The sequence below is a fragment of the Accipiter gentilis genome, chromosome 6 (assembly GCF_929443795.1).
Source record: "Accipiter gentilis chromosome 6, bAccGen1.1, whole genome shotgun sequence".
In the NCBI taxonomy this organism is placed as follows: domain Eukaryota; kingdom Metazoa; phylum Chordata; class Aves; order Accipitriformes; family Accipitridae; genus Astur; species Astur gentilis.
The window spans coordinates 22,334,063-22,347,122 of NC_064885.1; the positions used below are offsets into that span (position 1 = coordinate 22,334,063).

The following is a 13,060-nucleotide window of genomic DNA, read 5'->3' on the forward strand; positions in this document are numbered from 1 at the left end:
TAAGTGAGATAAATCAGGAACAGGACATGACATTGCCTGTGATGTCTCCCGCACATGAGCCCAAAGCAGCAATTCCAAAGAAGTGCTAAACAGAAAGATATGCAAAGCTGCAGGAAGAACTGAACTTCAACTCTGTATGTAGTGCTATGTTATTTACCATTTCATTAAAGGAGACATGAGTTTTATTTTGGACAGTAGACTTTATTAGAAATTTTCTCCTCATTCATGGGTAAATTCACATTAAAATATGCTGAAGGCAGCTCAGTCTAAACATTTGACATCCTGCCATAACAACAACTTCCAGTTTAAAAACTAGATAACTGATCAGGCAGATAATGTGAAACATATAAGAAATGCAAATAGAAAGCAGCATCTTAAAAAATGGGATGAGCCTGAAAAATTAATACATTTCAGGTAGAGATGGGGAAAAAAACCAAAATCAGTCACCCCAAAATGGGAAACAGTTAAATGACAACTCCACAGACTCTAAACAGATAAATAAACATTATAACCACACATACATTAAAAAGTACTTAGAGTTCATACCACATAAAAATTATAAATTTGTTCAAATAAAAAAGTGACAAGCTTTCTAAAATAGGAGTATCCTAAATTCTTGGGATAATGAATGCTTTGTTATAAACTGCAGAACTTTGGAGGGACTAGATTTGGTTTTGAAAACAATGGACTGCATCTTTCTGTTACCATGTCCAAAAATTATCTGACACACATACCAGTTTTCTTCCTCTCCTGTTTTTAAATCACATACTCCTCTTCTAGACAATAATCTGCTTTTTAAAGTGTTAGAACTTTTAGATATTACAGGCCTGATTATGTTGAGTGTTGAACACTCAAAGCTCTCAACAACTCCGGATACCAAAGGCAAGGTTTAAGTACTTTTCAAAAGTTACTGTCAAGATTTTTCCTTTGCTAATTCACCTTTATCTATTGGGGCAAGGTGTAAGAGAAAAAAAGAAAAAAAAAAAATCAAGTTATTGAAGAATGCTCTGTCCTGCATGACAGTGGATCTTGCAGGTCAGATCTTCTATTGGCACTTACCAGAGGCAACAAAGATAAACCAATATATGAGAGATAAGAATAATGGCCTTCAGGACTGTAAACACAACAGGCAACAGATAATAGACAAATCTCGATCAAATCAATGTTTTCACATTCTTTAGTAGTCCCCTGCAGTGATCTGCTTTCACTGGTTCAGAAAAAAAATATATATTAAAAATTAAATAACACTTAAGTGTCCATCACAAAGATTTATATTTTGCTGTAAACAATTTTCTGCCATTTGCATTGATATAGTCCAATGTGAGGCCAGAGGGTTCTAGACGTCTTATTGGTACTGTAAATAATTTTTCAGAGACAGAGGCAAAGGTAGAATTTCTATGTCATGCAGGCGGTCTCTGCCAAGAGCAAAACGAATTGATCTTCGGCACAAGTCCATTAAAGGCAGGGGTTCCGCTGAAAAAAATAGAAGAAAGAAAATAAAGAGTTAATTTTTCAGCATCTCCATTTACAGGCAATGTTTTATTTATGAACATAGATTCTGTATTGTATTAGGTAGTCATAAAGATAGTAATGGTATTGTGAAAAACCTGACAGCCATGAGGCAATTAAGATACTCAATAGAAACAAAGACAGAATTCTGTACCTTCCACCCATAAGAAGTGACTGCAAAGTTTCAGACTGAGCTTCCTTACCTGTAAGGCTTAAAATAGTAATCCAAAACCACTCTTCAGGCTTACCAAGTTGCAGCATAAGAAGTTATTACATTTTCAGATTTCTAACAAGACAAAGAGCTTCTACTCTGTTTATAACACTACATTCGTCACGTTGTGTTAACGTGAACTACACTAGCGACTTCTAACTTCTGACCTTTACATACCAGTTCCTTCTGCGTCTTAGGAACTGGAAATGGTACTTAAGGGTAACCAAAGTTTTCGGCAAACACTGCTTTTCCTGCAACACACTCTTAACCTTTCTTTCTAGGAAGTTCAGTGGAAGCAAAAAACTAAACAAAACACCCTCAAAAATCTAGAGGAAATTTAACCTTTTCCACCATGAATGAATTAGAGGAGGAGGATTCAGCTGACTAGAAGGCAGGGTGTCTGTTCTCATAATGTATATACACAAACACTCCCAAAATATACAAACAACATTTGTAGATGCTGTTAGTTTAATTTAACAGAAATTAATTAAATATCTGTCAGAAATGCCTGGCTGATAGCACTTCAGATTTAAGACCCAAACACAGTGATCTGCAGCATCTCAAACCATCTCACACCTATATCCCATGCTGGCCTGCAAGACTCACACAGAATTGCAGGAACATCACAGAATTTCCATCCAATAGTAACATGAATGACATCTGTGATTGCAGAGTTTGCAATGGAAAGCTTTTTGCAGCAGGAACTGGTACAAAGCCATAAAGTCTTTAACCAGTTACAGCTATCTTCAAGAATAACTTTAACCAGATGGATTTGGTTACACATGTTGGTTTAAAAGGGTAAGAGTTTAAAAGACTACAGGAAACCCTTCCTCTTTACGTGATGAAACAGTAGTAGCCTTTAAAACCTTACTAGTACTTTCAAATGGAGAGGGGAAAAAAAAAAGTGTGTCATGTGCCTGTATTATAGTGATAACCGTTTAAAAACTTAACAGATTACTTACAAGTGCTCAACATCGTACAGCACTCAGTGGTTTTATCAAGAGTTTTTTTATGCACCACATGTAGATTTGCAGAGACTATGTTAATCTACCAAACCTTTAGCTGATATTTTAAAACCTACTTGAAAAAAATCATTACAAAGCCCAAAACATCCTATTTAAGGATTAGTTTTATATGCTATAATTGTCTGCTCTGGTGACACACCACTGACTTAATGGATTTTCCATCAGTTATCCCAGCATCACATTTGATTTGCATAGTCCACAGTTCACTATGATGTTTCCCAAAAGCGTCTAGGGAAAAAGCTTATCAAGCATTCTGTTGTACACTGAAAGACTAAAAAGCTTATTTAACTCTTTACAACCACTTCAGTGACTTGGATATGGAGTCGTCTACTCCTTAAAATTCCACTTCATCTACAATTTTGCTATTAGAAGATTAAAAAAATAGAGTCCTCACATTCCAGTAATAAAGTAACATTTGCTATACATTGATAGTCTTAGGTTTTATTTTTACATACCAGAATTATGACTGTTAAATCTTAAGGGATGAAGCGGTAAAATTCATAAACTAAGATTAATAAGTAGGAACAAAAATAGCTTATAAGTTCCAGGAGATGGAATACAACGCATCTTGCAAGTCTTACACCATAAACAATTTTCTGAGTATCTTCCCAGAATCTCTCAGGTCCCATGAAGAATATGTAAAATAAAGACTGAGAGTGTTTAAAGTCATTACTTAAAGTCATTAACCAATCATGTGGTCGTCTTCTTTTCCTAGATGAAGGAATAGGTAAAATGTAGCCATCTGTGCAGCCAGGCACAGAGTTAATCCTAAACTTCAAAACAAAACTTAAGAAAAAGTTAAAATATTTTTCAAGCTTGAAATGCTAAATGAATGTCTCCTGTCTCAATTCTACAGGGAATTTTCAAATGCTGAAGAAAATGCCCCCAAGTGTTTGCAACAGCTGATAAAGTACACATACTGAATGTGGTTTTGCAACTTGAAAATTTAACTATAGTCTTTTTATTCTCCTTTCTATCCAACAGCAGTTCAAACCTAGAACAACATTAGAGAACAGGTTTGTCCTACATTACTAAATAAAACTTACAGTTTCTGGGGTGCTGGCTGTAAGAACTTCAGAAAAAATTGTAATAATAGCATTTTAAGTAAAAACTTTTTGCAGCTGTGAATAGTCCTAAATGATCAAAAACTAAATTCAGAAAAGAAACCACTTTAGGCTTCAAAATAGTTAATGGGATAAATGTAATACTCTTTAGAAATTAAACACCAGTGATTTTCAGACAGCCTAACTCAACAGAACTATTATTAAACATTTGGTACCTTAATACAAGCACTCTCCCATTCATCACATCTCATGTTTTTACTACATATTTTACAAAGGGGGATAATTTGGAAAAAAGTTTGTGTTTTAAGAAGCACAAGCTAGGTTTTGAAAACCAGGTGAGTTCCGGGGGACGCATTTGTATTAATGTGTGGAAGAGGCAGAAGAAAGCTTGTATAAAGATTGTGTAGACCTTTGATCAGGTACTCTACAGCAGCTGGGAGTGCTTCTCAACTCTGGCATCTGGGTGCATCCCTCAGCAGCACCCTGCCCCAAAGCTGAGAAGACAGATGCAGGCACGCACCCTCCTCCAGTGCACCCGCCCTGGGCTAGACAGGTGCCACCACCATGTGCCCCAACAGGTCCCCTGCCTTGGGAACTGGCAGAACAAAGGCACACCAGAATGACGCTGCCCTGCAGTCTAGACATAGCAAGTGGTAATTTCAGAGGTGCTTTAACATTCACCAGGTGCCAGCTCCTGGCATTCACACCAGGTGCCAAGCCCAGGCTCTACCGTGTCCCCACTGCAGCTCCGATCATTCACCAGTGGTGAGGTATTTCCTGCGTTGGAGATTGGGGAGAGGGAATTGGGATGATGTTATTAGCACAGCACAGCATGCCAGCAAGGAAATGGACTGCTGCAAAGATGTTGCTCATCATCTGCTGTAACAGCTCAGCTGACTCTTTCACACACATGTAAATACTGAAAGTGCTTTACGTTTTCAGGGAAATTCAGTCAGAAATAAGTAACTTGGTCCTTTTGGAGAGGAAAAGTTCAACAACTCTGAGTATATAATTGTGATCTACCCTGCCTAAAACACAAACACTTGATATATCCAAAACACTCTACAGCACATTCAAATGTTCAAACCAGTATTTCCAAAATGCTATTTTCATTAGAGATCATACAAATAATGCCAAGAAAAGAATATTCTAATAATGCAGGAGATGGGAAGATGAATATTCTGAAGCCACACGGTTAGCTGTAAGTTTGACTACTGAAAAAATCTTTCTTTCACAACATGAAATATTTACCCTTGAAAAACTTTTAAATTCAGAGATACTAACTGATTGTCAGAACATTTTATTACTTAGTATACTTAATATGCATTATAAGTGTTATGCTTTTCAGAATAACCCACAACAGAATGGAACTGGAGAATTCAATCCCCCCAGAAGAACATGAACCAGCCATTTTGCCGAAGTTATGTGAACTCCAGTAATGTTTTTGCCATTAGAAAAAGGAGGAATGAATTACTGAGCTGGAATGCAAAATTGTAAAGAAAACATGATTCACAAGAATGGCTCTTTGTATTAAATTCCCACCCAGGCTAAGAAATTCAAAGCAAGACACTCCAGGGCAAGGGAGCAAGGTTTGCACAGGAAACCCAGTACTTCCTCTCAGGCTCCAGCAGAACTCAGAGAGAAAAGTGCAGCTACAGCTTGTTGGGTGACACATGCACTAAGCCTCAGGCCAACTCCCATCACCTTCCTGAATGTGCTTTAAAGAATCATCTTCTCATTTAAAGTTTACCATGAAACCTCTTCACCCAAAGGTAGCTCTTCATAACTGTCACATTATAGAAAAATATTTTTCAAGAGAAAAAAAAGACAGTCAAAAAATAAAACTGCTTAATTTATGTGTCAGAGTTTAATCCCCATGTCTCCCAATTTTGTACCAGTAGTTTACAAGAAGGCCCATTAAAAAAAAAAAAAAAAAAAAAGCAAGCTAACAGACCTTTGCTTAACTCCTCAGAAGTGTATCTGCAACAGGCCCACCATGGGTCACAGTACAGGGTACTCCATCACAAACCTTCCTTTCCCTATACTATAGTTACATGCACGCCGACACTTGAATACCTGGGAACTGGGGGTAAGGCACAACAACAGCCACTCTTCTCATGCAGAGCTGCATTTCATCAAGTGGCGTACAAAATAGCTATTTAACATAATAGCTATTTATTATTTAAATAATAGCTATTTTAATAATTTAATAATAATAGCTATTTTAATAATAAGCTATTTTAATAATAATAGCTATTTTTATTATTTAACATAATAGCTAATAGCTTAAAAATAGCTTAAATAGCTATTCAATAAATTAATCAAATTAATGACATAAAAATAGCTATTTAGTAGCTATTTAGCTATTAATAACACAAAATACTTGTGGTTATATATCCAGATATACTTGCTCTAATGGTGTCACTGATGGTTTAAGGACAAAGGCGAAGAAACATTTGTAACTAGAAACAACTATGTGCTTGTGAGCATTTCTCCAATAAACATGCATCTGCAATAGCAATTTGCGCATCATTACCAGCTGAAAAGTTCATTTAGTTTTGGCAACCTGTAGTTATTTAACAATCTGGCACTCCAACAAGACTGCCTCATCTTTGTAAACAGCCTTTTATAGTTGAGATACTAAAGTCATTTAGCATCCAATAACACTAAATGGTATTACCTGCAATGTTACATAAGGCTTATACAGAAGAGCAGCTTTTAGCACACATTTGCCAAATGACAATAGTTATTTTTTTTAAAGAAATTTCTAAAGCTGTAACAGCACATAATGTTCATGGCTTCCATTAATCTATGAAGAACATATTTTTATCTCATTTTATAAAATCAGAGTTGTCCGAGGAAAAAAAACCCAACACAATCAAAACAAAATTAAAGCTGGTTGAAAAACAAAGGAAGTTTCCATGAGAATAATTGTCACCAAAAATTAAGACTTTTAAAAATTATTTTATAGGTCTAAGACACCAGATTATATTTTGATTTTTTTTGCCTTTTACTTATTAAAAAGCATTCACATCACATTCAGTGATTCATGTTACTGTTTTCAACTGCTGTAAGGCAGCTTTAAAGTCGGACTTAAAAGAAAAAATAGTGTTACGAGAAAGAGATGCACTCACACATCATTAAATAAGTGGATGACCTCTCCCCAGTCCTAACTTCTGCTGTGCTGACAACAATGCCACGCAGGAAGAGCCAGCTCATTATGCCGCAATGGTGGCATAACCATTCTCGCCCCAGAATGCCCATCACCTGGCAGAGGGACAAGGTGAAGCAGCACCACCTGAAGAATGGGAAGAAAGTAACCTTTTGCAAAAATAACACACACCTGGTACACAGACAGGAGTCTTGGAAACTAGGAAAATGCACAATGCCTCCATTCATATCCTAATTGGGCATAAGGTTTTCAATACATGTTGCATAGTTGGTGGCTATTGCCTGGTGCCCCTTTCTGCCCACTCCTCTTTGCCACCAGTAAATCAGCATCACTCAGGTTCCCACCCTGCACTTCTTTTCACCGCCCAATTTTAATGTCATACTTTGCCATGATCAACAATCATCATCGTCTTTAGAGGGATGATGTCTCAAAAAGATTAACCCTTTGCCATGGAAAGGGGATCCAATACCGACACGAGATGACATTCTTAGACTGTCCCTGTTCTGGTGGGCATCCCATAAACGAGGTGGGAAGGGAAAGCTCTCTCCATGGCTTGTCACCACTCTGCACCTGACACCTACCTGTTCCAATGGACAATCCTCTGTGCCCCATCAGGGCAGCCGAGTGCCCACCATGCTCCAGACTGCAGCATGCTTTTTCTCCAGACTGCAGCATGCTTTTTTTAAATCCTTTTTCTTGAATATTCCCCCTTCTTCCAGATATTAAAATACCTGCTAAGGGGAATGTGGTCTAAGTGTCTCCATTAGGGTGATTCAGGGTATACAGAAATTTGCAACTACCATTTAATTACCACATATAATAAACATACAAATATATTTAAGCCAGGAATTTTCCTTCCAACCTTTCTGCCAAAGCTTAATTATTGCTTTAATTTTACGCAGTACAGGCCAAATTCTTCCCCCCACATAATACGGTACATAAATACACCTCCTGTGACATATTTATGGCTTCCCTGATGCAACTGATGGAAAAATTGAGTTGTGTTCCTTAAATGGCACAATCTAGAGAAAGGAAATTGCAAATAATATATTAAAGCACACAAGTCATGACCAGCCATAAAAAATGCTAATAAATCTCCTAACAGCAATAAAAATTCAGTCAAAGGATAACAGGATAAAAGAAATCACATATCTGTTTTTCCCACAGATGTCTTTAAGCTCTGAGCCTTACCCAGCAGACCGTACAAACGAAGCACCTTAGAACATCACATTCGAATTACAGCTCAGGCAATCCAGAAGAATTACCACTCTCAAGAATTCCGCAATTCAAAAGGGAACACCACGGTTTTTCGAAAGAGCACTGTCATTTTTCTCTCTCATGTTTATGTATCCAAGAGCCCAAGGCTCTGGCAGACTACTACTAAACTTATGTTGGCTTTGCAGAAGTCGCATGCTACGAAGCCCCAGGCTCCCCTTTAGCAGCTGATGCCGTCACCACAGGCAGAGCACACGCACGCTCTCCTTCAGTCCCTCCGACATCACCCCCCTGTGCCCCACCCCACCCACACAGCTTGTTCCTGTACAGCTGGAAGCTATCACACACACTTCTTCAAAAGCATAACGGGTGGCAGATGGTGAGATTTTTTGTTATCAGTCAAGGCTGATAAACAGCCGCCGTCTCCAGCAGTTGTCTACTAGGACAAATAAACCTTTATGTTGTACCACATCAGCACCTTGCTTTCAGCAGACAGGGTGGGGAAGTAAAAATACAAAAATAACAAACACCCCCTGTATCTGAGCTGTCTCACATCCCACAGAAATTTGGTGCTTGAAGTTAAAGGGAGAAAGGAAGGCAAGAAAGCTTGAATAGAGGGAAGGACTCAGGGGTAAACCTCCCTCCTCCTCCTCTGCATGTCTTGTGCTGGGCAGTGGGGATTGTTTTACAGATACCTTTGGCTATTAAGTGTTAAATGCAGTTAAGTACAGTTTAAAACTTCGATCAGGCATCATTTAGCAGAATTAAACTGAAAAAGCAGCAATGAACAAGTAGACATTCTGTAGCATCATTTGTTTTCAGTTAATGCTCTCCAGCTGTGCTTTCTTGAGAGGAAAAGAGTTGAGAAGTAGAACAGAATGAAAACAAAACAAAACCAATCCCAAAAGCCAGTGGCCTCGTTAGTGGTTCGATAAAGAATCTGTCATTTGAGCACAAGTATGTATCTCCTTGCAATTTCTTTTTTTGCATTTCAGTGTTTACAATCTCCTATGAAGAAGACAACAAGACTTAGACAACTGGTCCTGACTCATAAGCACCAGAGCACATGCCTAAATCCAATGAATACAATGCAGGCTTAAATATATTCTTAAAGATTTCAATTTTGTAGACTTAAGCATATGCCTGAACACTTTTTTTGAATCATATTGGTTATAGGAATGTTCTTCCTAGAAAAGTACTCTGTGTATATTTGTAGGAAGGCTGTACATATAAAGTCATATACATATATACCTGTAGAAACCCTCTTCCGAGAGGCTCAATGTGCTCTACAGTTCTTACCCTCAGGGTGGGTTTATGATCCACATAAAGAGGGGTCTAGATCAAGCACACCGAATATGTAGAATAGGAGCAATATGAAGTCTGGCCCACGCCAAATCTACATGCAAACTTCACTGTGGAAACTTCCCTGAAAACTTTTGTTTTCTGAATTACAACAGCTAATTTAAATGTACATATGCATTGTAGTAATTCAATTTCCCGTAACAACAACAAAAAAAATCACATGTACGAGTCATATTTGAAAACATTTTAACACGCTATTTCCCCAGTCTACATATTACTAGATTGTACTGCTCTGCGTAATTCAGAAGCTGCAAAACAGAGCCAGATAATAATGAATTTTACCAGCAAACAACTGGCTATTTTAAAAAGGAGCAAAGCCTGTAATAAGCTGGTTTTGTTATAGCTCGATAGACTTGCATGCTGCCAGAGAGCGCAAGCGAGAATGGTGGCTACTTCCCTTCTGAAAGAGGAAGCGCATGTATGATTTCATTCCCTGTGTGCATCGGGAAAATGCAAATAGGAAGGATGAGCTGGAAAGATTTGCTTTCTGGCCTTGATTTGTTTGCTGTTCTCCTCTCCTCAAATACTTCCACAAAACAACTCTTCACTTTGTTCTTGAACACAGTAAAAAGGTAAATTGAGACAGTTACTTCAGGGATGATCTAAATGTTCTGTAGTAGAAAAGACACCTAAAATAAACACAAGCTCTTTAAAACCAACAAACAAACAACAAAAAAATCAAGTGCTTGACATTAGAGATAAACCTAAGCTACAACCCTTGGCTCCTCCCAGCTCAAACTTTCCCAAGTTTAACATGCTGGGAATGAGGATTTGGCTTAGATTAATCTCTAATGTATACTTTATAGTTTTTACTCTTGGAAGCACATTTATCACCATTAAATTCGGGTTGTGTGCCAGGCCACGAAGAAGGAAGTTAAAATACATCAAGGTGAGAGAAGATTAAAGCTTGGATGAGAATTTCACTGAGTAGATGCATTGGAGTTCAAAGACAATGTTGTTCAGGGGTTACAGACAGATTTATAGGCAAAGTAATAACCAAGAAAGTTGAAGGCAAGTTCAGGTTTCAAGGATTAACCACTGCAGACAACTTTTGCAACAAGAATTCACACACTGCAAACAATATGCAACATAATGACTGAAATGTGATGAAAAAATTTCTTGCATTTATCTCTTCATGAAATGTGCTTCCGAAATGGGCAAACAAAACACCCATGCACAAGTACACACCTATAACAACCTTTATGACTGTGAACAAGTCTCTGTTGTTGGGGGGGGGGGGGGGGGGGCCGGGATCAGAAAAAGATTTTAGGTGAATATTTTCCTATCTGTCAATTTATTGGCACATTTCTGCCTTAATGGTATTACAGCAGATGATGAGATTTCTTGGTGGGAAACCTAAGCATACCGATAAAAATATTCTAAAATTAAAAATTTTAAGTTTTCACAGCTGTTCTTAAGCACATTTGGGATTGAGGGCGGAGGCAGAAAGACAAAATGTTGGAACTACATGCTGAACCAGGTGGGTACCTGGTTGCCTGACTGCCCCATCTGCCCTTCTCCCACTAGCCTATTTTATCTACCTGTTGCAGTTTGTATGACATATTAATTGTGCAGGACAACAAATACACCATTATCTTTTCTCACACTGTCTCATACTGTGCCCAGCATGCTGGAGCCTCACAAGAAATTCTAAATACCACCATACTGCAGTAACACATGCTCATTCAAGATGCGCATTGCTTACAACTCATTCTCAACTGGAACCTATCTCAGTAGTTTTCTGTACAGGTGTTTAGTATTACGCTAAATAATAAAGTTATTTACTCCAGTTAGCAATTAAATTGATTCACAGCATCTTCTGCATCACACTACAGCTTTCTTCAAAGTTTCACCACATTGACAGGGCAACAGAACTGATGACTTCTACTTTAATACCAATTGTGCTGAGCTGTTTAAGACAATAAATATTTGACTACTCTCCTCATATAATTGTTACACGACATTTCCTCAACTGCTTCAATTTAAATTACCCGGAGGCTCCAAGATATGCAGATTTCCTCAAACCAGGCAAAAAACCAGCAGCAGCGTGTCATTTAAATTTTAATGCAATTGTATACAAGCTAATGCTCTCTAGGGGAGATCCGCAAACAACGGACCAGATTCATCACTTTGTTACTCAAGTTTTGATATTAACAGAATTACATTGCAATAAATCCGGAGCAATTAAGTTGCCATTAGGCTCAATATAATTAATTTGATCCCATTAGTTTAGTACCATTTGTATTTTAGATTTGTTGAAAGTGATTTTTTTTCTTAAGTACCATAATCTTTATCAGCAGAAAAAGGGTACTGGAGACGATCTGAATTATTTTCATGCTGAATTTAGGATTCATCATTGTTCCTGGTCTGCAAACACAGCTGATGCTCTTCGAAGACATTTCTAAAGCATTCTTTTTGAACACAAATGCACTCTCATATCACAGGTAGAGCACACAGGGCTGCCTTTGCTCAGCTCTTCTCATCACAAGCTCCTGTTACCACCTTTCAACCTTGGCAAAGCTCTGTCTGAAATTTCACACTGCTGTTCCACTGCCTACAACCAGCACTGCTGGCGTGTTGTCTTACGAATGGTCTGGTCATTTTGTGGGAAATTGAGTGTGGAAAGATGATTTCCATATTATGGATTCCTGGAGCCACTGTATGTGATGTGTTATCATACCCCGAGCGCCTGAAGCACCAGCCTAAAACCCACTGATGGGAAGGCAGAGGTGTGGGGCTAGGTGGGCTAGGGAGAGAAGTCTGCCACTAAAGTGACTTTTCCTGTTTTGGATGTGTGGAGTGGATCTAACATGACGACAAACATTAAAACTCACAAATAAAAAAATCTGGAATTTCACATGCGATTACTAGAATCTGGTAGCTAACTTGAGTTGGGCTCACACTGAAGTTCTTCACCTCCAGGTCAGAATCACCGGGCAAAACCTTCCCATGCGTGGTCCTCCTGGAGACATGGACAGCAGAGGGCCTCTCTCAGCTGTCTTCTCTGGCCTGTACAGCTGAAAGGGGAGGTGGCAGCTGTGATGGAACCTGCTGCCATTCTCCATTCATCCATCATCCTACTCCTCACAATGCAGCTTAATATATTTGGAGAACTAGGCCTGCAGCAGCATACCACTCATGTCTTCTGCCCTGTCCTCCTCCAGCTCACCAGATCCAGCTAACACTTTCTCTGGACGCGATGATTCTTCCACCGATGCCGCTTGCTTGCTGTTCCGATGAATTCAGACACAAAGGGGAGGACAGCAAGAAGCAACCAGGGGGGCTTTTATCCCAACCCTCTCCTCACATGCCTCTCAGCTTCATGCTTGGTCCTTCTGTCCTCGTGCTTTGTGTTATCCACTTGCAGTTTTACGACCACCCATCTGCACAGGACATCACTGATGTCAAACAGGATGAGGAGAAAACCAAGTGCAGCTGAACCACTGAGTAGTGTGGTTGTGCTATGGAAGGAACTATAAAACACCACAAAGGATCTGGGTTT

The 13,060-nt window shown here is 38.6% G+C and overlaps 1 protein-coding gene across 2 annotated transcripts in view; it reads right to left on the bottom strand.

Moving 5' to 3' along the window:
• Positions 1–203: 203 nt before the first annotated feature.
• SPSB4 (splA/ryanodine receptor domain and SOCS box containing 4) overlaps positions 204–13,060 on the bottom strand; it is an 84,938-nt gene continuing 72,081 nt past the window's right edge. For both annotated transcript variants that reach the window (XM_049803696.1, XM_049803695.1), the window contains exon 3: positions 204–1,473. In XM_049803696.1, coding sequence (XP_049659653.1) covers positions 1,346–1,473 — 128 coding nt within the window. In that variant the 3' untranslated portion in view covers positions 204–1,345. The remainder of the gene's footprint in view (positions 1,474–13,060) is intronic.